The sequence below is a fragment of the Hibiscus syriacus genome, unplaced genomic scaffold (assembly GCF_006381635.1).
Source record: "Hibiscus syriacus cultivar Baekdansim isolate YM2019G1 unplaced genomic scaffold, ASM638163v2 tig00110472_pilon, whole genome shotgun sequence".
NCBI classification, from domain to species: domain Eukaryota; kingdom Viridiplantae; phylum Streptophyta; class Magnoliopsida; order Malvales; family Malvaceae; genus Hibiscus; species Hibiscus syriacus.
The window spans coordinates 1387721-1413387 of NW_024062752.1; the positions used below are offsets into that span (position 1 = coordinate 1387721).

The following is a 25667-nucleotide window of genomic DNA, read 5'->3' on the forward strand; positions in this document are numbered from 1 at the left end:
CTGCAAAAAAGTAAAGAAGGACAAGGCCTTCTAGTTTATGTAAAACATTCAACATGAATAACAGCTGACAATCAGTTTCAGGTGAATATGAAACAATAAGATATTCGTTACATGGCAACTTTATTTTAAAGCATTTAAATTACCACGCCAACTTTTTTTAACCAACGTACATGAAAGTTGAAACCCCAATACAAATGGTAATCTAATTTTTTTAATTTTTTTATTTGTATTTATCTGAAATTTTATTTGTATTTGTTATGTACAAAATTTTATGGTACTTAATATATATGTGTTCAACCTAAAAAATATTTCTAAACCTGCTGCTTGACAATACGACACTAACAATCCCAGGAGAAGCGGAACCAAAAGGAGAACTGCCTTCATGGTTACCCTATAAAATTGCCAAGAAAAAGCTACTGAATTCAAATGTAATATATATATATAACCACACCATTCCACCATAAAAGCCTCGTACTTCATTATGGCCCATATTTCAATCCTTTTCAAGAACTCCCTCCTTCCTTCATCATTCTGTCTCCACATCTAATCATTTCTCCACCATAAAAACCACACCTTTCTAGATTCACATCCATCTCACATACTCCCAAGAATGGCTAAAAAGAAATCTAAGAAAAAATACAAAGGCTCCAAGCGAAAATGTGCTCTTAGGGTGAAATTCTTGTATTTTGATTTTGAAGAATATGTATATAGGAAGCTTGAACATATTCTAAACTGAAGGAAAAGTATGAAAACTGAAGGAAGACAACTATTGATTCAATTCAGCAATTAATGAAAATGTGTGTTGTGTTTGCATTGTTTTGAGGGTGTGAGAACTCTTGAAAAAGAGTTATTAATCTTGATTTCAGACTAAGAAATTGATTAAGTCTCGGACTATTTACATATATTTTAGCATCGTCAATTGTCATTTAAGTTAGCTTTTTGTAGTTCGAAAAGCATCATGCCATGTGTACTTAATTCCAATCTCATTATGCATGAGGACTGTTCTAAGCATTGGATGAAAGAATTGAGCAAAAGAACAGAAGAAAAGGTTGAACGGACTGATGTTGCAGCATTGTTATAGCGTAAAATTAGATCAACTGGGAGTCTAACAAAATGATTGGTGAATATCAAAAGGAGAAGATCATGAGAGCTGAACCAAAATTAAAGGAGGTTAAAACATCTTTGAACTTGGAAAATTTGGTCAAATTGACCCTTGAACCTTTGATGCAAGAAGGTAACTGTGGTTTGATGCTAGAAGCATTGATCTTGAAACATAATGTCATGCTAAAAAGACATGGTTAATTAATTGGTTTAAGTTCCCTTAAACTAGTTGTCTATGCCGATGAGTTAGGAGTGTATTTGGTATTTTTTATCTGGTATATATGTATATATGGAAACAATTTTACAGGAAACACAAGTTAATGAACCTTGAAAGATTGGGTTCTAAAAACCAAAAATCTCACTCCAAACTAGACGAATCAATATAATCTAATGTTGATAATAATATGCGATGAGAGAATATCAACAGTTTTACGGTGGGCACTCTTGGTTCTAAGGTTGTGGGTGATCGACGGAGCGACGATGATGATTGGTGGTACAACGGTGGTCACTCGTGGCTCTACTGTTGTGGGTGGTGCACAGATTTGATGAAACGCACTGGTAATCGGAGGAAGAATCGGGGATAAAAAAACTAGGGATCGGGCAGAAGAATTGGGGATATGTGATAATTAAATGGACAATGGCGGCGTTTATATTAAAAACGCCACTAAAGGACAAAACTACTACGGCGTTTATTAAAAAACGCCACTAACGAACAACTCAATTGCGGCGTTTACGTCAAAAACGCCAAAAAATTACATGACTATTACGGTGTTTTAAAAAATGCCACTAAAGTACAAGTTTTTAGCGGCATTTATTAAAAAAATGCCACTAAATGACAAAACTATTACGGCGTTTTTTGAAAATCGCCACTATAGATTTTATCTATTGCAGCGTTTGTATAAAAACACCGCTAACATACTATTCTATATCGGCGTTTGTAGCAAACGCCACTATAGATTAACCTATTGTGGCGTTTATATAAAAACTCCGCTAAAGCATTATCCTTTTAACGGCGTTTGTTGGAAAAACACCACTATAGATGAACCTATTACGGCTGTTTTTGATACAAACACCGCAAAAAGTTAGGTCTATAGCGGCGTTTTTGGATACAAACGCCACTAATTACCTTTATTTATATAAGATTAATTTATTTTAAATATTTCATTTCTGCTTTCCATAAACTAAATTTAATATCATGTAGCTTTATCTAATTAACAACAACCATACATTTTAAGTAAGACACAAGTTATGCATACAAATATTTAACAACAAAATAAATTAAAATTTATAAACATTAAAGTTATGCATAAACAGTCTTAACTATATTGTTCACTAGAATTTAGTCTTCATTGCTCCTTTATGGGGGAAATGACGTAAAAAAACAGTTTTCCTTGTTTGACTAAGGGATATACTATTGCGGCGTTTATTACAAAAAGGCCACTAAATTACAACTCTATTGCGGCGTTTATGTCAAAAACGCCACTAAAGTACAACTTTTTAGCGGCGTTTGGTAACAAACGCCACTAATTTAAGAGTATTTTGCAGCGTTGATTAAAAAATGCCACTAAAGTATTACTCTTTAGCGGCGTTTTTGGATACAAATGCCACAAAATAACAGATCTATAGCGGTGTTTCTGGATACAAACGCCGCTAATTACCTTTTATTTAGATAATATTAGTTGATTTTACATATTTCATTCCTACTGTACATCAACTAAATTGACTGATATATGTATAAACAATATATGGAGAAACATTAGTTGATTTTACATATTAACAACAACCATACATTTTAATTAAGACATAAGTTATGCATAAAAATACTTAGCAACAAAATACATTACAATTTAGAAACATTAAAGTTATGCATAAACAGTCTTCACCATATTGTTTAGTAGAATTTAGTTGTGCTCATTCGAGGGGAAAGGACGTAGGAAAGTTGTTTTCCTTGTTTGACGACGTATCGTTAAGTTTTTCCTCCGTGTAAACTCTATATGGAGAAACTCTTCATCCATTTCACCAAATAAATCTCCTACCTCCGATTCACCAAGAAGAGTCCTTGCGCGCTTCAGTGCTTCACTTGAAACAGATAACGACCTTCCACCTTCCACCTGCGAACTGAATAAAAATTAAAATAAATTTAAATAGATGATATAAATGTTTACTTGGAGTAACAGTAGAGGCAACTTCATCTTCATTGAGGATAGATACTGCTTTGGCAATTGAAGATTCTTTCAACGCCACAGAGTTACCAAATTCAATTCTAAACATCGGGTATTTATCCACTCCTCTATCATCTTTCTCAATAAGCTTCGAAGATCCTATATGAGTACAATATATGAAATTTGACTGAGCGTAGAAAAAAAATTATAGCGGCTGAAAGATTCATAGATTATTACCTTCAAGAAGGAGATCGACCATGGAAGGGTATGGAGCAATAGGAGTTCCTTTCGTGTCATCATCCAGTTTCGACGGCGAGACCGGACCGATATCCTCCCAACGATAATTTAATCCATCATTAGAGCAAATACGCCACTTAGACATTCCGTCGACGATAATTTCTCTTATTCAAGGCAACACTTGCTCTTTTTTTCTCAAATACGTTAGCTTTTTGGGTTTTCCCCATTTTCAGAAGACCAAAAAAATGAAAAAGATCATTAATGATAAGAGGGATCAAACCATGCAGTTGTGTTATAGTTCGTCGGTGATAGGCCCGATTTGGTCGTCGGGACATACAAACGACGACGTCGGTAGGAATCGTTTGAGAGCTATTGTTGTTCCAGAGAAGAAGCTTTGAGGGAAGAAGAGTTTAAATGATTTTAGGGTTCAGGTAAGAGAAAAAGAGGACTATATATTTAACATTTTGCGGCGTTTATAAAAAAATGCCACTATTGATTACACTATTGTGGCGTTTGTTAAAAAAATGCCACTATTGATTGAAACTATTGCGGCGTTTTTCTAAAAACGCCACTATTGATTAACATTATTGCGGCGTTTGTCTAAAAATGACACTATTTATTATCACTATTGCGGCGTTTTAGGAATAAACGCCACTATATGTGTAATCTATTACGGCATTTGTGGTAGAAACTCCGCTAATTTATCGATCTATTGCGGCGTTTTGGCTAAAACGGCACTATATGTTAATCTATTGCAACGTTTGTGGTATAAACGCCGCTAATTTACCACTCTATTGCGGTGTTTGTTAAAAAAACGCCGCAATAAACCACCATATTGTGGCGTTTGTTGTAAAAATGCCGTTATATGTCAACTCTGCTATTAGGATGTCCTTAGGGGTGGTGTCTGTTTCCGAAAAATTGAGGGAGGGAAGACTACGGTGGTTTGGGCATGTCCTTAGGCGACTACCGTCGGATGCGGTCAGGAGGGTAGAGTCGATTACAGTCGACGGTGCCAGAAGGAAAGGACGACCAAGGCGGAAGTGGGAAGACTGCTTGAGATCTGATTTGATGGATTTAGGCCTTACTGAAGACATGACCTATGATAGGAAATTATGGAGGCTTAAGACTAGGGTAGTCGAGTAGTGTGGGTCACATCTATAGGGTGTATCATCTTTGTCTTCTTTTAAATGCATTTGTAGTAATTTCCATGACTTTTACTTTTTATACTTTTCTGTTATTGGTATTTATGAAAGATTAGAACTGGGCTTGCTATAATTGTCTTCTGTGTATCATTCTCGTCATGTTTCCTCTGTTAAATTTAGCCGGTCTTATGTTTCTGTCTATATGCAGAGATTCTTTCGCAGGGATTATTTTGCAGGGATTACTCCTCATTACAGAAGCACATATGATATTAATGACTGCATATGAATACTGTTTAGCTATGTATTTATGTAATTATTTATACATGCATTGCATTTTATCTATATTTTTAATTTTCTGACTGCCGGAGGTCTTTCACGGAAGCTATTCTCAACCTGGCGTTGGGGGCAGCCTACTACCCTACCTCCCCCTTACCCCATACATATGGGAATTGGGTTTTGTTGTTGTTGTTGTTCTATTACAGCGTTTTTACAACAAACGCTGCTAAAGTATCAGTTTGTGGCGCTACGATTGTAAACACTGCTATATGTTTGACTTTTGTGGTGTTTTCTCTCCAAACGCCGCTACATATCAGTTTTGCTGTAGTGGTTAAATGTTTTTGTATTTCATATTAGGCCAAGGTTCGCGTCCTTTTATTATTATTGTTGTTATTGTTTTTGTTTTTGTTTTATCTTAAATTATAAGGTAAATAAGATAATTTGTAAAACTTTAACTAAATGTTGGTATTAGAGTAATGGTGGAAGCATGCTTAGGCACTTTGAAGACCTAAGTTCAAATCTTTCTAATATGGCATTTTAATAACAACCTAAAATGTTATGATTTTTATTATATTTTCAGTTGCGTCTTAAAGTCGTCATTTTTTAACATTAAATTAGAATGTCGCGTAGTAGAACTATTCGATAATAACATATTATGTCCTTGAACTATGATATATAAGTCCCTATAATTTAGAATATTTTATATCAATCTCTAAATTATGATCTTATTCTAAATTTGTGTTTATTTTTTTAAAAAAATATATATCATTCTTCAAATTATTACTATCATTTTATTTTGATCATTCTGTTAACGTATTATTAACTCTATCAATTAAAAAAATTACCATGTTTTTAAAGATATTGAGTATTGAACTCGTAGCATTCTAAAGATTTTTAAGACATTCAAAATTAAATTAAAATTTTAAAATGTTATGGGTTTTATTCTCAATAGCTTCAAATATATATTAATTTTTTTATAAGGTCACATATTCAATTCTTAGAACCCTTAATAGAGTTAACGTCACATTAACAAAAAGATTCAAATAAAACGATACTAATAGTTTAAGGACAAACATAGAATGTTTGAAAGTTTACAATTTAATTTAAAATGAGGCTCATAGTTGAGAAACTGATATAAAATATTTTAAAGTTAGATATTAATTTAGAATGAATGTCATAGTTTAGGGGCTAAATTAATTATAACTTTTTGAAATATAGTGACTCGATTATAAATTTACTCATAATACAACGACATATATAATTTACCCTATTATTTACCCGTACCGGAGACGTGCCTTCTTCTTTACTTCATATGGTCCACTCCAAGTTTTGGGTGGCTATTAGCCTTGACTGTACACATTCCGGAGACGTGTCTTCGTCACTTTATATTCGTGTGGTCCAAGTAAACTATTGTTTACCCGTACCGGAGACTTGTCTTCTTCGCTTTATATTCGCGTGGTCCACTTCAAGTTTTGGGTGGCTATTGAGTGTACTAGAATGTTTAATGAAAATCAGTATTAAAGAAAATATTAATATTTTTTAATATTTTTAATAGAACATTGTTTAAAATTTTATTTTTTTACCGAAAATATTAATATCGGATGTTATTTAAAATATTATTATTTTTACTGAAAATATTAATATCAATAATATTTATTTTTAGTAACGAAATTAATATTTTTAATATAAAAATAATATTTTAAATAGAATTATATTAAAAATATTAAAAAATATTAATATTTCTGGTATTATATTTCCTTAGCACTATATAAGTAGCCTGAGTGTACACATACAGGAGACGTGTCTTCTTCTTCACTTCATATTCGCGTCGTCCACTCCAAGTTTTGGGTGGCTATTAGCCTTGAGTGTGTAAAGTGTGAACATCACAATTCAACTTGGTTCATTATACTTTAGGTTTTTATATTTAATAATAAAAATTATCATAAGATTAAACGTCACAAATTAATCGAATAATTAACTAACACATCGATTAAGAAAATCATAGTTTACCATCAACAAAGTTATTATATATAGACAAATAAAATGATTCTATCACAGATTAAGTCATGAAAGTTGTTGGCAACTATAATATACCCTCGCCACGTCATAAAAAATAATATAAACAAGGAATAATTAAATCAAAGGTTAAATTTAGAAAAAGAAAAATATTAATTTGTAATTTAATACTTTAAGTGTATATAAAGTTAAAATATACACAAAAAAGGGCATGTTGACATTCTTGACGTGGAATGAGTTAAGGGTGATTGAGTACCATCCACAATAAAAGTGATTGAATGTTTATTGTCAAATTATTGAGAATATTTAAAATAAATATTACTTTATAAACACTTTTATCTTAATTAAAAAAGAAAAAGAAAAGAAGGATGTAGTCAAATTAGATAGAAATTATGTACTTGTATTATATGTAAATTATGAATTTAATTTATATATTTTTAATTCAATTATTTTTAAAATTAAAATTTTTTTTTTTGACTTTAACAATAGTAGTTAAATTGATTATGGTAAATCTTATTATTTCTTATTTGACGTCCATCAGTTATTGTTATATAATTTAATCATTTTTAGTCATGATTACATTAAATAGTAAAAATTAAATCGACAATTTATATATTATACAAGAACTAATAATAAAATTTAATTAAATGTATTTAATAAAATTACAAAACGATCATTATATTGTATCTTATGATTAGATTTGAACCTAAAATCCTTCCTTAAAAGTCTGTCATAGAGTTCCTTAAGGCCCGCGATGAGTAGGAGCGTTAGCTTTAAATTTTAGGTTTGAAGGGATGAAATTAGGGTTTTGAAATGATTTGATTTGGAGTCATCATTGATCTTTGAGTTAGGTATAGATCGAATACCTAAAAACGTCTTCTTTATAAATTTTTAGAAAAATCATTTAAAATACAAAAATGGTTTGCGTTTTACTAAAAATTCATTTTTAAGAGCTCGATAGTCGATTACGTGTAAGAAATGATGAGCTAGCACCTCCACAACACACTAAATTGGTACCTAAGCGATTATACGTTGTCTAAATATTGAAAATTATTGACAACTGTCGTTTTGGATGTCAAAATAAATTATTTATTCTCAATCAATAAATAAAGGAAATACGTAGTAAAGAGAAGTAAGGGTCGATTCCACAGGGACTTAGAAAATTATAAATTTATGTTTGATTTATTTATGTCAGGCGTGAAACAGTAAAAATGGAGGAATTTTGGTAAGAAAATATTAAATTAATAAAAACGATTAAATAAGTAAAAGCAATTAAAGTAAAAATAAGAAGATGAAGATTGTGAATAAATACGGTAAAAGTAGCCTCAATCTTCGCTTTGACTCAATTTCCTTAAGATCATCGAATAAGATTTTCTCTTTGGGATTCACGTCGGTTACTTTGTTTACAAGGGCTATCCCCGTGACTCTATCTTGTATACCGAATACCCAAGGCAATCTTTGATTCTGGCTTCGTAATTGATTCTGACAACATCAATTGTCGTAAATCAATTACCGTTTAAGTTCATGGCGTCCGACTCGGATTGTTGCTTCGATAACCGTCAATTCCGATCACAATTCCCTCTTGGCGAAGCTATCTTGCCAAGTGGGTTCCCAGGAAATCGAATTGCTTTCTATAAGCCGAATCTTCCTTCCACACATTTAATCGCAACAACCTCTTGACCAAAGTCAATCTTTGATTTTGAAAACTGTTTTGATTTTGAAAAAATAAGCGCAGAGATTAAGAGAGATATTCCGAAGATATTAAGGGTCTATTTCAATTCTCCCGATGGAATTGAGTCATCGCGACAGCTCTCGGCTTATGAAAAAATTAGCTAAGCATGACAAAAGTCATACTTAACATTTTGAAAACAAAGCTTGAAAAATAAAAGAGAAAAATGAAAAGAACTTGAAAAGTAAAAAGAGAAAACTTTTATAAAAACTAAAGAGAAAAGAAGAATGTAATCTGAATGATGAGTTTAGGCTTACCCCAAGTGGGTATTTATAGCCTCTCAAAGCCTAAGAGATAAACAAAGGAAAATAAATAAAATAATCCTAAAAGATAATTGTTTTTAATTTAAATTCAAACTTAAACTAGTCTCCTAATGCAACTCTGCTCGTTAATCTTCCAGAAGGCGTGCGAATGAAGTCTTCTAGAAACCGTCACTGACTGGACCTTCTAGAAACTGCCACGTCAGACCACGTCATGCCCAGAGTCATGCCCATATCTCCAGCCGTGACCAAATAATAAAAAAATGCAGAATTCACCCGTTTTGTCACAGATTCTGGAAAGCAATGACCTGTACAAAAACAAGTATAACAGGACCAATTCAGCATCAATAATTCCACAAAATCGAAGAAATAACAAGCAAAGATTAACGATTTTGAACACTCATCAAATTCCCCCTCACTTATCTCATGCTTGTCCTCAAGTATGATATAACCAAATCAGTCAAAAACTTCATTAAACGTTCTTTTGTCAAGTCTCACATTTAGGGAAGCAAGGTAGAGACCACAATAACTATTCAAGTCAAGAAATCAATCAAATGAATATCACCAATTGGAACAAGTTAAGTGCAATTGTAATATTCATTCATTCATTAATCTCAATGCTCATAACTCAACACCTTATCGGGATTCACTCAAATCACTCAATGTGTTTGGGGTAAAGAAACGCTCAATGTCAGAATTGACACGATATTACCATAAGCCTGTAAGTAAATCAAATCTCCACTACTAATAAGAACACGATGCATAAATCAAAGGGTCTTTTATTGGTTGTAACGGGGCTTAGGTAAAGGTGGGGAAAAGGCTAAATATATGGTTAAATATTCAAGGTAAGGAACTAACAAATAATAATCTGAACTCCATTGAAACATTAAGCACACCAAGAATAAAAGACTAATTGTCAAACAACAAAACGCATTTGATTTTTTTTCACACTTTTGTTGTTTTGTTTTCCATTTTCTTCATTTCATTTTTTTTGAACAACAATTTTTTTTTTTTCAAACTGCTATTTTTTCGCATTCAACATTTTTTTCAATGGAGCATACAATGGTAAAATTATTCACTTGCCCTGAAAAAAGGTAGAAAAGAGGGATAAAACAAAAAGGCTCGGGTTTATAAATGTGGTAAAAACAAAGAAGCGGGAATAGACTCAAAAATGTTTAACTGAGGGGAAAATGCATGGGTAGGCTATTTAGTGGGGAAACAGGATGGTTAATCCTAAGGTACCCAAATCATTTTTAAGCATCATGTTCATGTGTAATCTCGACAGTATTCAACATGCAGGTTCTAGAATATCAATGCCAAATTCGACACACTCAATCAAACAAAATGCGAGCGAAAATGATATGCTCGTAAAGGCTCAAATCTTACCAGATTGTTTCATGCATTGAGATAATCACATTTCAACCAATGAAGTCATGGAATATCACAAAGACACCAACTTATCACAATTCATGCTATTCGCTATCAAGAATATCCAAACCTAAATAATTATGTGTTCCCAAACAAGCATAGCAATCCAAACAATATTCAACAAGACAAAGACAATCAATGAAGTTTTCGACAAATCCAACCAACACATACTAGCATCGAAACATAAAGATAAGCAAGGTAAAATTCAATCCTACACTCTACTCCCCCTAACTTAAAGCGTTTTGCCTCAAAACAAAAATTAAAATGCAAGAGAAGGAATAGAGTACTCCCTGAATTTAATGTCGACCAAGGCCACGGCCTCGGTCGCGATGAGAGGCGCCAGGACGTAGGTATGAGAGAATCTCAGTGATGTTCGTCTCGATGAAGTGGAGGCAGTCGTGGACTTCATCCATTTGAGTTTACATATCGGAGCGAGGTGTTGCAGGTGGAGGCGCTGGTACATTACGGTGCGTAAAGACGCGCTCGCTGCTATGAGTGAGTATACCTGGTGGAACGAAGTAAGGTGCACTCGGTGTTCCGGTAAGTAAGCCCATCGAATCCAAGCAACGCTCATCTAAAGCATCTGCAGAAAAAGCATAAGTAAATCGTGTTACATCAAAGTGAGCGATGCGAGAAGCTAAATGTGTAATGTAAGGGCCAAGAATAAGTGGGCGATTGGATCGGATAACGATCTCAAAGGCCCGAGCAAACCAAAATCCTAGGATCACATGCTTGCCAATGGACATGCACCATAAAAAGAATAGCTCGACTCGGCTTAAGGAGGAGGATGAGTCGTTCTGACAGGAATAGTTGTAAGCGAGGAAGCGATGGATATAGTGCAAGGCCGGGTCGTGGATAAGATGGGCTCGCGTCGAGTGGGAGTTGAAAGTGTGTCCGACTAAACCCGTAAACGCCTTATAAGCCATGTCGGCATCGAAACTCTGTGGAATCTCAAGCAAAGTGGTTAGATACGAATGACTCGTGATATCTGTCATGAACCCCATAGCAAGATTGAATTCCGATATAGACATTGAGAAGTAATTTCCACATAGCCGAAATGTTACAACATCAGGTGAACTAACATTAAGCAGACTTTGGGGCGAAAAATTAAAAGTGGCATAGAATTCAAACACAAGTTCATAAAACGTTCCACAGTTAATCATCGGATATAATTCTAAACCAATGGCAGTAAAGTATGTGTGAACAGACTCACGTAAATGTAATGTTTCTAGAGTACGAGTCGGAATATACTTAGCTACACGGAAAAGGCGGTGTCTTACCGACTCGAAACGTACCAGTTCGTCATTGGAGAATTACAAATACCCGTGCATCGTTTCCTCGGGAGGGACAGCGTATGACCGACCCCGTCGGTTGCGCTCTGAATTTTCATAGGCTGGTGGCGGGCTGTCAGGTGCATCCCCTGGGCTAGGTAGACTGTTGGGCGAAACATTGCGTGGAGGTTACTGCCGTGAGCTTGATGTTGTAGGCGACGGATCTAGAGGTAAAAAACTGGCAACGAAATCATCTGTAAAACCATAGATATGATGGTACAATAGCAACGGTTGAATCGATACGGGGCTAGAGTTTACCTCGGGAGCATTATCGGACTCCGCCGAGTGTATCGAGTACGATGGAAATGCCGTCCGTCTTGGGTGTGTTGATGTTTCTTCGGTTGACAATGAGTGAAAAGACAGAGATGGAGATCGCGAAGTGGACGGATAGCGAGACGTGCTTGGGCTGGGGCGGAAGGAGGCAGTCGGCACAAATGTCGAGTGATACGGTGATATCGGAACTTGGCCACGACCTTTCATCGTTTGAACTGGGGGTGACAACGGAATGGAGTTGGAATCACTGGGTAACTCGACGAATGCCGACGTGTTTGAGCGGCAGGGTCCTCCAAAAATGGTGGGAGGAGGAGTGTTTGTGTTATCGGGTCGGTTTTGCGTGCGCACCATAGCGGGATAGGGAAAAGTGGGTGGTCGTGAAGACGTTGAAATGAGTAAAAGTCTTTGTGTTGTATCCGTCGGCGGTGAGAAGGAAGAGGCGTGCGCTTGGGGGGTGGTCGAGTTGGAGAAGATAAAAGGGGGAAGTTTATTTGATTTGGGTTTAACTTGAGACTACCATGCGTGGGAGGAGAGGTTGAGTATTAGTCAAAATGGTTTTATTTTTTTAATGATAAAGTGTTTGAAAATTGAAAAAGATGGATAGATGGTGATAAGGTGGGGTTCATAAAATATAAAAAGGGGGAAGTGGATAAGGTGAGGGGTAATAGAATCGAACTAGGGGGAAAAATATTTGGGCTTCGCTAATGTGCGTCGAGCTCCCCTTGGGTTCTGTTAACGTGCGCCGTTATTAAAACGGTTCGAATTTAACGTCGTTTAAATTTGAATAAAATATTTGATTCATTTAAAATAAAAATAAAAATTAAATTAATCATGCTTGATTGAATAAAAATAAAAAGTAAAAATAAAAATTTAACAGAAAAACAATGGGTTGCCTCCCATGAAGCATTTTTGTTTAACGTCGTTAGCTCAACGACCTGATTCAGACTACATGTTCTTCTAAGTCGAGATCTTCAATTAAGCAAACTTCACTATTCGCATAATACGATTTAATCCCGTGTCCATTTACTTTAAACCGAGTGCCCGAATTGTCTTTAATTTTGACTGCCCCATGAGGAAATATTTCAGTTACCGTATAAGGTCCTTTCTATTTTGATCGAAGTTTACCTGCAAAAAGTTTTAATTTTGAGTTAAAAATAATAACTTTTTGTCCGATAGAAAAAGATTTAGAAACAATTTTTCGATCATGTAATTCTTTTGTTTTGTCCTTATATATATTGGCGTTGTCGTAAGCATCTCTTCGGATTTCCTCAAGCTCTTGTATATGTAACATTCGTGTTTCACCAACCGCTTCTAACTCCATATTGCACTGTTTTACGGCTCAATATGCCTTGTGTTCTAGCTCGATAGGTAAATGGCACGGCTTACCGAACACAAGGCGATATGGCGACATGCCGATAGGTCCTTTATATGCGGTTCGATAAGCCCACAAAGCGTCAATTAATTTCAAGCTCCAATCTTTGCGATTTGGCTTAACTATTTTCTCAAGAATCATCTTTATTTCTCGGGTTTTAAATTTCCGCTTGTTCGTTCGTTTGCGGATGATAAGCCATGGCAATTCTATGATTCACTCCATACTTTTTCATAAACACATCAATTACTCGATTGATGAAGTGTGTACCGCGGTCACTTATTATCGCTCTCGGTGTACCAAACCTGGAAAAAATACAATTCTTTAGAAATTGAACAGTAGTTTTAGCATCGTTGTTTCGAGTGGCTTTAGCCTCTACCCACTTCGAAACATAATCAACCACAAGAATTATATAATAATTTCTAAAAGAAGAAACAAATGGATCCATGTAGTCAAGTCCCCAAACATCAAATATTTCGCATATATGTATAGGATTAAGGGGCATTTCCTTTCTTCGGCTCAAAATTACCGGCACGTTGACAATTATCACAAGATTTGCAAAATAAATAAGCATCACGGAAAATATGAGGCCAAAAGAATCCGCATTCCAGAATTTTATGAGCGGTCTGTTTCGGTCCAAAGTGTCCACCACACGAATAAGAATGACAAAAATTTAAAATTGAGCTTACCTCGCTTTCAGAAACACATCGTCTAATTACCTAGTTTAAACAATGCTTCTAAAGATACTGATCATCCCAAATGAAGAAACAATATTCTCTTTTAATACGGTTTACTTTAGCTCTCGTTAAATCAGATGGCAATTTACCTGTAGCTAAGTAATTGACTATATTTGCGAACCAAGGTATCGACGCTTGCGCCATCATCAAGCTTTCCTCCGGAAATTCTTCACGAATGGGAGGATCCACTGTAGTGATTGGAAGCCGGCTTAAGTGATCGGCTACTAAGTTCTCACATCATTTCTTGTCCTTGATTTCCAAATCAAACTCTTAGAGGAGTAAGATCCAACGGATTAGTCATGGTTTCGCCTCTTTTTTGCTGAGCAAGTACTTCAAGGTTGCATGATCAGAGAAAACGATAACTTTAGTGCCAAGAAGATATGATCTAAATTTATCTAATGCAAAAATAATAGCAAATAATTCTTTTTCGATTGTTGAATAATTCCGTTGTGTAGAATCCAAGGTACGGGATACATAAGCGATAACGTGAGGTTCTTTCCTGATCTTTTGTCCGAGCACAACCCCAACACTTCTATCCGAAGCATCACACATTACTTTGAAGGGGAAATCCCAATTTGGTGGTTGGACTATGGGTGCCGTAACCAACTTCTCCTTTAGTATGTCGAATGATTCTTGGCATTGTTGGTCAAAATTGAAGGCTTTATCCTTCTGTAATAGCTTGATAATGGTTGTGCCACCTTAGAGAAATCCTTAATGAATCTACGGTAAAAACCTGCATGACCAAGGAAAGAGCGAATTTCCCTCATTGTAGTGGGGTAAGGAAGTGAATGTATTATATCAGTTTTCGCCTTATCTACCACAATTCCTTTAGATGAAACAATATATCCTAGAATTAGACCTTTATCAACCATAAAGTGACACTTTTCATAATTCAGAACAAGGTTAAAATCTAGGCATCGACGCAACACATTTTTCAAGTTTAATAGACATCCATCGAATGAATTACCGTAAACAGTGAAGTTATCCATGAAGACTTCAATACCTTTCTCAATAAGATCAGAAAAAATACTAATCATACACCTTTGGAATGTGGCATGTGCATTGCAGAGTCTGAAAGACATGCGTCGGTAAGCGAAGGTGCCGAAGGGGCATGTGAATGTCGTCTTTTCTTGATCTTCAGGTGCTACAGGAATCTGGAAGAAACCTGAAAATCCATCAAGACAACAATAGTGAGATTTATCGGCTAATCGTTCTATTATCTGATCTATGAATGGAAGAGGAAAATGGTCTTTTTGAGTTAAAGAATTTAACTTCCTGTAATCAATGCAAACTCACTATCCATTTTGAACTCGTGTTAGTACAAGTTCTCCTTCAGAATTTTCTATCACAGTAACTCCTGTTTTTTTAGGAACTACATGTATCGGACTTACCTATTTTCTATCCGAAATTGGATATATAATATCTGCATCTAGAAGTTTTTATATCTCTTTTTTACCACTTCCATCATTGGTAGATTTAGCCGTCGTTGACCTTCACGTATTGGTTTTGCACCTTCTTCGGTTTTAATTTTATGCTTGCAAGTGGTTGGCCTCAACCCTTTTATATCAGCGATGGTCCATCCTATAGCCTCCTTGTATTGGCGCAAAACAGTTGTTAAGTCTCTTTCCTCCTCCTCGGATAACTTTTTTGATATGATTTCTGGTATAGCATTGTTTGCTCTGAGGAATGCATATTTCAAATGATCAGGCAACGGTTTCAGTTCAACTTCAGGTGCCTGCAAAATAGAATGCAAGACTTTAGGCTTGGAAGAAATCAAATTCAATTCGGTATGATTAAAATTCACGTTTTCATCATGATCCTCTAGCTCCTTGCATATATTAAAGGAAAAATTAGTCTTTAAAAATTAATCAGCCAAATGATCAATTAAATTGATAGAATTTAAACTTTCCACTTTATCAGGATATCTCATTGCCTTATATACGTCAAATTTAACGATCTCACCGTCAAATTCCATAGTTAAAATTTCGCTTCTCACGTCAATTTTTGTGTGTGCAGTACTTAGGAAATGGCGCCCCAGCAGCATATCAGATGACGTGCTTGTGCGATCATTCTCCGTATCGATTATATAAAAATCGGCAGGAAATATCAAGTCGTTTACCTCCACCAATACATTTTCTAAGAGTCCTTCTGGATAGATCACTGACTTGTCGGTAAGCTGTATCGAGATCTTGGTATCCTTCAAAGGATCGTTAGTAACCATTTTATAAACAGATAGAGGCATTACATTAATTGATGCGCCAAGATCACACATTGTTCGTTTTATCTCAACCTTACCAATTTTACAAGTGATCGCGAACATACCTTGATCTTTTAGTTTAGGTGGTAACCTCCGTTGGAAAATGGCTGAGACGTTTGCTCCTAAATTCACTTTCTCGACCCCGGTAAGCTTCCTTTTAGTCGTACATAGATCCTTAAAAAACTGGGCATACCTTGGAACCTTCTGAATAACCTCAGTAGAGGTATGTTAACTTTCACCTTCCGAAGTACGTCTAATATTTCTTTTTCCTCAGTTTTTTATCCCTTTTGACTAACCTCGACGGAAAAGATGATGGCACGTCATAGGGAGATAGCATTAGGTCGTCTATTTGTTTTTCGTTATTCTCTTCCTAGGACCCTGAATCATCAGTCTTCTTCTCTTTCTGGGTCACTTCGTTCGATGGAATAGGTGGTGCCACTACTATACCACTCCGAAGAGTTATGGCACTAACATTCTCCTTCGGGTTTACTTCAGTTTGAGACGGATGTTTACCTTGTGATTCCAAGTGGCTTATGGTTTGAGCTGGTTGGCTTATCTGTTTGTCCATCTCTTGGAAGTGTGCTTCAGATCGAGTCTGGAATTTTTCCTGGGAAAGTGCTAACCTCTCGACAATCGATTCTAATGATGACTTCTGCGGTTGTTGTGGTGGTGGAGGTCTCGCTTGATAGCCTTGGTTTGGTCTCGAGTTCTTAGCGTAACTGAAGTTCGAATGATCCCTCCATCCTGGGTTGTATGTATTACCATAAGGGTTATAAGCTCTTTGGGGAGGTCCTGGAAAGTTTCCAACTGCGTTGACTTGAGTTGCTGTGTCGTCTTGAATCAATGGACTACCTTATGTTGGATGATCAGGTAATGCACATATTCCACATGATCGATTTTGTCCTATATTTCCTGTAACAAGAGAGTTTACGACTTCAGTTAACTTGTCTATTTTATTTTCTAAGGAAAATGAACTTATCTCATGAACCCTTCGAGAATGTTCATTGTTTGTGCGAAATTGTTGGGAATTTGCGGCCATCGTCGATATTAAGTCTCTAGCCTCAGTATGAGTCATATTCACCAAGGCTCAGCCGCTGGCAGCATCTATCATCTTCATTTCCAGGGGAGATAATCCTTCATAAAAGTATTGAAAGAGTGTTTGTTCAGTTAACTCATGTTGTGGGCAACTAGAACATAACTTCTTAAACCGCTCCCAGTAGTCGTAAAGTGACTCTCCATCAAGCTACTTGATTCCAAGTATTCTCATTCGTAGTTCACTTACTTTTGTCGTAGGGAAAAACCTGTCAAGAAAAAGACGAGTCATTTGAGCCCATGTAGTTACAGAATTAGGAGGAAGATAAAATAACCACTCCTTAGCTGTATCGGCTAAGGAAAAAGGAAAAGCTATAAGTTTTATTTGGTCATTGGTTACTCCCTGTGGTCTCATGCTAGAGCAGACCATATAAAATTCCTTGAGATGTTTGTGTGGATCCTCGTTTGGTAGTCCGCGGAATATAGGGAGGAGATGAATAAGGCCAGTTTTCAACTGGTTCGGAGTTTCGCCTTGGGGAAAATCAATGCTCAAAGGCACATGTTCAGTAGGTGCCGCGGCGTCTGTGCGTGGAGTCTCCTAGCTTTGGCTTCAATCTTCGGGTCGTACTCCACTAATGCTCCCGGATTAGACCTGGTCATAAATAAAAAACAAACAAAAATTAGTAACTTTGGCGAAGTCACCGGCAACGGTGCCAATTTGAAAACTGTCGTTTTGGATGTCAAAATAAATTCCTCATTCTCAATCAATAAATAAAAGAAATACGTAGTAAAGAGAAGTAAGGGTCGATTCCACAGGGACTTAGAAAATTATAAATTTTTGTCTGATTTATTTATGTCAGGCGTGAAACAGTAAAAATAGGGGAATTTTAGTAAGAAAATATTAAATTAATAAAACCGATTAAATAAGTAAAAGTAATTAAAGTAAAAATAAGAAGATGAAGATTGTGAATAAATAATGTAAAAGTAGCCTCAAGCTTCGCTTTGACTCAATTTCCTTATGATCATCGAATAAGGTTTTCTCTTCGAGATTCACGTCTGTTACTTTGTCTACAAGGGCTATCCCCGTGACTCTATCTTGTATACCGAATACCCAAGGTAATCTTTGATTCCGGCTTCGGTAATTGATTCTAACAACATCAATTGTCGTAGATCAATTACCGTTTAAGTTCATGGCGTCCGACTCGGATTATTGCATTGATAACCGTCAATTCCGATCTCAATTCCCTCTTGGCGAAGCTATCTCGCCAAGTATGTTCCCAGGAAGTCGAATTGCTTTCTATAACTGAATCTTCCTCCCACACATTTAATCGCAACAACCTCTTGACCAAAGTCAATCTTTGATTTTGAAAACTGTTTTGATTTTGAAAAAATAAGCGCAGAGATTGAGAGAGATATTTTGAAGATATTAAGGGTCTGTTTCAATTTTCCCGATGGAATTGAGTCATCGCGATAGCTCTCGGCTTATGAAAAGTTTAGCTAAGCATGACAAAAGTCATACTTAGCATTTTGAAAATAAAGCTTGAAAAATAAAAGAAAAATGAAAAGAACTTGAAAAGTAAAAGGAGAAAACTTTTATAAAAACTAAAGAGAAAAGAAGAATGTAATCTGAATGATGAGTTTAGGCTTACCCTAAGTTGCTATTTATAGCCTCTCAAAGCCTAAGAGATAAACAAAGAAAATAAATAAAATAATCCTAAAAGATAATTGTTTTTAATTTAAATTCAAACTTAAACTAGTCTCCTAATGCAACTCTGCTCGTTAATCTTCCAGAAGGCGTGCGGATGAAGTCTTCTAGAAATCGCCGCTGACTTGACCTTCTAGAAACTGCCACGTCAGACGCGTCGTGCCCAAAGTCGTGCACATGTCTCCAGCCGTGACCAAATAATAATAAAAATGCAGAATTCGCCCATTTTGTCACAAATTCTGGAAAGCAATAACCTGTACAAAAACAAGTATAACACGACCAATTCAGCAGCAATAATTCCACAAAATCGAAGAAATAACAAGCAAAGATTAAAGATTTTGAACACTCATCAATTATAAACTTAGACATGCATTTAAATTATGATCATTTTGTTCATTTAAATTTATTTTAAATTCAGTGAAATTTGTTAAAAAGGATTTGGTTTAGAAAATGACTTGATTCACTTGAATTTATTTTAAAAGGGATATCCTTTTAATTTGAAAGATTAACGAAGATTGTCATCCTCCTTATTTATGATACTATCTCCTCCTCAGTTATGCAACATTCAAGGAACAAGTATGAATGTTCTATGTTAAATATTATTAAAAGGAGTATATATTATGAAAAAAATATTATTTAAAAGAGTATCTTTTGTACGAACAATCTTGAAAACGCGCTTCCCTTAAGTTAGAAGATTTTTCTATAGATTTTCCTCACATAATGACATTGTCTTGATTTTATTTAATATTTAAAAATATAATAATATTACATTAAATCAAAAAATCAAGTAAAATGATGTCTTTTTATGCGAACAATCCTCGAAATATACTTCTTATGTAGTCGGGAGATTTTTTTCATAGATTACTCACACAAAATGACATTTTCTTGATTTTTATATCAAAATATGTTAATACTACATTATAAAATCGGTCAAATAATAGTGGAATATCCTTTTGCACGAACAATCCTCGAAAAAAACACTTCCCTTATTATTGAGAGACGTTTTTATGGATCCCCTACAAAAGGTTGACATCTTATTTTTACTTAGTAACATATATACATATTTTAAAATTGATATTTAATGAAAAATAATATGTATACACTTTAAGAAAAGAAAAAGGGATAAAACACATATAAACTATGATATACCGTACAAAATGTCATATACATATATGTAAAATATATAAAAACATGTAAACCATGTAGTAAATATATGTATATATATATAGGTTATATTTGACATAAGTACATGCTTATAAACATATACAATATTATAATAGATGAACGTAATATAATATGTAGTACATGAAATGCCTATAACATAACAACCAAAGCAACACGCGTACCATAGTATAAATAATGCCAATAATTATTTTCAGGGAAATTACTTGGGTCTGCCTTTTCAGCCGACTATAACAAATGGAGGTACCTCAACTTGGGCTCAGGCTCCTGGTGTTCCTTACATGGTTGGTGCTTTCTCTATCTAAATATATATTTCTTTTTATGTATAGCAGTATTGATGTAAATTAGGTACTGTAGGAATATGTTTTCACCTTGAAACTGATTGCTTTGAACTTGTTTTTCTACAGGTAGCAATGTTGGTGGACCTATGGAGACTAGGCATAGAAGTTCCACAAGGTTCTCACATTCTCCCCTTGACCTTCGGAATCCAAACTTCCATCATCCTGCACCGCTTATTGAAGGAGTAAGGGGCCATTTTAACTATTATGAGAATAGCAGTGAATAACAAATAGGTTGTTATTTGGTTGTTAGGAAGGATATGCCAGCAAGGCATTCTGGTGTAACTGCTCCAGCTAAGAACATTCTAGCAGGTATTGTAAAATGCTATAAATGTGGTAATTGGGAAATGAAGATGAACAGGCATTCTTTAAATCAAAGTTCCATGCCTTCGTTCGTTTCAATCTCACAAATTTGAGTATCGATCACAAGCATGTACTTTTCTTGGATATAGTGTTCAACATGAGGGTTATCTTTGTCTTGCACCTGGAGGTCGAATTTATATTTCTCGGCATGTGCAGTTTGATGAGAGTGTTTTTCCGTTTGCAGGTCAAGCTACTGCTGTTCATCCATCTCCTACAAATAATTTACAACCGTCTGCCATTATTGATGTCGTTCATGGCATCGACAAGGTGCTAAATAATCAAGCAGTCCCATCGTGCTCAACGTTGCATCATTATGAAAATGAATCATCTACTTCTCGTACCAGTAGCTCATGTCATAGAGTGGACGAACCGATGAATTCTGCTGAGGTTGATGCTGAAGTTGCGTCCAGTGATAATGTGGATAGATCCGCGAGACACACAATCTCTCCTAGACAAATTGACGGTTCTGGTGATTTGCGTGTTCCTGAGCACTCCACTCTTGCTCCAGATTCGACTCTTCAAATATCTTCCCACAACAATAGTTCGAACATGGTTGTTTCATCTGATATTCCTGGTATTACTTCTCGTCCCTCTTCTTCAAATATTCATTCTATGGTTACGAGAAGTAAGGATGGGATCTTCAAACCCAAAGTCTTCTCGGTTCAATCCGTAATTGATGATGAAGAACCAGTTTCTATTGAACAAGCTTTACTGACCCTTGTGTGGAAAGATGCTGTCATGGCTGAATATAATGCTCTAATTGGTAAGGGTACATGGCGGTTGGTGTCTCTACCTCCTGGTCGAACGACAATTGGATGTAAGTGGTTGTTCCGGATCAAGAAAAATGTTGATGGATCTGTTGCGAGGTATAAGGCTCGTTTAGTAGCGAAAGGTTTCGCTCAAATTCCGGGACAAGATTTTAATGATACGTTCAGCCCAGTTATTAGACCTTCCACAGTAAAGATTGTTTTATCATTAGCTGTTATGAATGGGTGGAAATTGCGACAAGTTGATGTGAATAATACGTTTCTTAATGGGGACTTACGAGAGGAGGTGTTCATGGTGCAACCTCCCGGGTTTGAACAACTTGCTGCTGATGGCACACGACTTGTTTGCAAACTTGAAAAGGCGTTGTATGGGCTTAAACAAGCACCACGAAGTTGGTATGCGAAACTATGTGATTTTCTTGGTCGAATTGGGTTTCATGGGACACAAGCTGATGCCTCCTTGTTCATTCGTTGCATAGGGAAGTCTTTCACCTATGTTCTCGTTTATGTCGATGATATCATAGTTACGAGGTAAGATGAGACTGACGTTGAAAGCGTTATATCGTAGTTGAGTCAAGAATTCTCTCTAAAAGATTTGGGGAACTTAAACTATTTTTTGGGACTTGAAGTTCAGCGGACGAATCATTCGCTTATTTTACGACAAAAGAAGTTTATTCTAGAATTGCTAGAACGTACTGGCATGCGTAATGCTCATCCAGTTCCAACACCGATGGTCGTATCTCCGAAGCTAAGTAAAGATGGAGGGAGTCCGTTACAAGATGTTCAACTATATAGGAGCGTTGTTGGAGCCCTTCTATATTTAAATCATACGCGACCCGACATTGCGTATAGTGTCAATCGTGTAGCTCAGTACATGCATGTGCCTTGTACTCAACATTAGGTGGTTGTGAAACGTATTTTGCGTTATTTGTGTGGGACACTTGATTATGGTCTAGTGTTTCAAAAGACAGGATTGGGTCTACACTTGGAAGCTTTTGCGGATGCCGATTGGGCAAGCAATGTTGATGATCGTCGTTCGATATCTGGGTTTTGTGTTTTTCTTGGAGGTAATCTAGTGTCTTGGGGTTCCAAGCGTCAACGGTCAATCTCTCAGTCGACTACTGAGGCTGAATATCGTGCGTTAGCGGATGTTGTGGCTGATGTTGTTTGGATTCAAGCTTTGTTGACAGATATGGGAATTTCGCCATCAAGCACTCCTATTATTTGGAGTGATAATACGAGTGCGATAGCGATGAGTGCCAATCCTGTTCTGCATTCTCGGTCGAAACATGTTGAATTAGACCTCCATTTCATTCGCGAGAAGGTTGCTGCCGATAAAGTTTGAGTTAATTACATTCCTGCTCGACATCAAAAAGCTGATGGATTCACCAAGTCTTTGTCTCGGGCTTATTTCTCTTTGTTTTACTACAATCTCAAAATCAATTGTAAAGTTCTAGAGTCCATAGACAGTAGGGAGAATGTTAACTATTATGAGAATAGCAGTGAATAACAAATAGGTTGTTATTTGGTTGTTAGGAAGGATATGCCAGCAAGGCATTCTGGTGTAACTGCTCCAGCTAAGAACATTCTAGCAGGTATTGTAAAATGCTATAAATGTGGTAATTGGGAAATGAAGATGAGCATGCATTCTTTAAATCAAAGTTCAACAGGCCACAGCATTAATGTACACCCGCAAGAGGCAGCAGTTCCTTATTACTTTCCAGTGAGTTATACCTCACAGAGCACCATGAATCCTTCACAGGATGGTTTGGAGGTGGGGCGTAGGCATTTCGGACCAGTTCCACCTGCTGGCGTCGCAGGGAGAGTGTTGCGTTACCTGAGACTTCTCTGGGACACCGTAATCTCCCTCACTTGAGAGTTCTTCCACCTGATGTAAGTACTGTTTTTCATTTCTGCAATGTATCTCTGTTCATTTACCGTTTGTTTTCTTTTCTGAACTAGGAGAAAGTAACTCATTTATGGCTGACACTTTTTTGGGGGTTATTTTTCAGTTTTATATATATATATATATGCTGATATCTTTTATTTGACTTGCTGCAGGGGGTTGCTGTACTAGAGTTCCCAGAATTTTACGAAGAAGTTGGGAATCTTATAGATCATCACAGAGATATGCGCTTGGATATAGAGGAAATGTCTTACGAGGTATGAAGAAGCCCATTAGATGTTGTCTTGTCTTGCATGTTATGGCTTTAATTTTACTGACCCTTTCCTCGAACTTTCCGAATGACCACAGGAGTTGCTCGCGCTGGGAGAGCGGATTGGCAATGTTAACACCGGTTTATCAGATGAAACCTGTTGAAAAATATATGGCTTCTAGATGACAGTATTGTTGATAATTGCATGTGCTTCTAGATGGTTTTTGGTGGCTAGATGTTTTCAAAGGTGGGCGACTAAATTTTTTATTGAAATAGAAATAGGGTTAATTATAAGATTAGTCATTAAGCTTCAACTATAAATACCCTAGCCCATTTAGTTTCAAAATCATCCCAAATCATTTCTTTCTCTCAATACTAGAGAGTTTTTTTGTGAGTAGTGAGTGTTTTGTAAACACTTGTAATTTTTCTCTCTACAGTAAAAGATCTGCAACAGTCCAAAGACGTAGGCAAAATTAGCTGAACTCTGTTATCAATTTAGGGTATTATTTTTCCTTCTTTATTTCGTATTCTCACTAATATGGTTATAGGGAAATTACTCGTACTCAGTTATTTCCCAACAACTGGTAATCAGAGCTTTTGGTTGTGAATTTTATCATTTTTTTGTGAGGTTACTATTCATTACTATTCACATAAATAGTGAATTTTGTGAATAGTAAAATTTTGTCGGTGATACGAGTTTGTCGACGGAGATGTTATAATACACGGCGGTTCGCAGAAATTGTCAGAAACGATCCAAAGAAGCCAGATTAGAGTGGGAGCGATGGTTGCAGACGAAGGGAAGGTGAAAATTGAAAAGTTCGATAGTGCGGACTTTGGCTTTTGGAAGATGTAGATTGAAGATTTTCTGTACCAGAAAAATCTATATCAACCTCTCTTAGGAAAGCAACCAGAGGGCATGAAGAATGGATATTGGGCTCTTCTTGACAGACAAGCCATCGGAGTTATACGACTGACGTTATCCCGCAATGTTGCTTTCAACATAGCAAAGGAAAAGACCACGATGGGTCTTATGGCGGCTCTCTCCAGTATGTATGATAAGCCATCGGCCTCAAACAAAGTTAACTTGATGAGCCAATTATTCAATTTGCGGATGGCGGAAGGGGCATCAGTGGCTCAACATCTAAATGAACTCAACACAATCATAACCCAGTTGAGTTCCGTGGAAATTGGATGATGAAGTTCGAGCTTTAATTCTCTTATCATCTCTACCAGACAGTTGGAATGCTACTGTTACAGCAGTTAGTAGCTCGTCGGGAAATAGTAAATTGAAATTCGACGATGTTTGGGATCTGGTACTGAGCGAAGAAATTCGACGGAGAGAATCGGGTGAAACATCAACCTCCTCAGCCTTGCACACGGAGTCCAGAGGGAGAACTTCAGAAAGAAATTCAAATCGTGGCAGATCCAAATCCAGAAGGGGAAAATCAAGAACGGGAAAGAAAGATTTTACCTGTTATAACTGCGGCAAGAAGGGTCATTTTAAAAAAGATTGTCGAGCATCGAAGAAAAATAACGGCGCCCAGGAATCTGCCAACGTGACAGATGAGACAGGTTTATTTTCTGAAGAATAAATCAGAAGTCTTTGATACCTTCAGAAAATGGAAGGTCATGGTGGAAAATGAGACTGGTTTGAAAGTCAAACGGTTAAGGTCTGATAATGGAGGAGCGTACATAAATAGAAGATTCAGAGATTATTGCGCAAATAATGAGATCAAGATGGAGACAACAGTTCCCATGACACTGCAGCAGAATGGCGTAGCAGAGCGCATGAACAGAACTCTGAAT

General features: G+C 36.2%; 1 protein-coding gene across 1 annotated transcript; it reads left to right on the top strand.

The window, feature by feature from the left end:
• The first annotated feature begins 17161 nt into the window (after positions 1–17161).
• Positions 17162–24013, top strand: LOC120127743. Its single transcript, XM_039145586.1, has 5 exons — positions 17162–17188; positions 20435–20525; positions 20645–20767; positions 23376–23598; positions 23767–24013. The coding sequence occupies exons 1-4, from the start codon at positions 17162–17164 to the stop codon at positions 23579–23581; spliced, it is 447 nt and encodes a 148-aa protein (XP_039001517.1). The 3' UTR covers positions 23582–23598; positions 23767–24013.
• The last annotated feature ends 1654 nt before the right edge of the window (positions 24014–25667 follow it).

Excerpts from the sequence above, each read along its gene's own strand:
- LOC120127743 (XM_039145586.1), top strand. The coding sequence starts at position 17,162 with ATGGACTACCTTATGTTGGATGATCAG. Across the intron at positions 17,189-20,434 it reads ACCTTATGTTGGATGATCAG|GGAAATTACTTGGGTCTGCC; the intron begins GTAATGCACATA and ends AATTATTTTCAG. Across the intron at positions 20,768-23,375 it reads GCTTATTGAAGGAGTAAGGG|GCCACAGCATTAATGTACAC; the intron begins GCCATTTTAACT and ends AAAGTTCAACAG.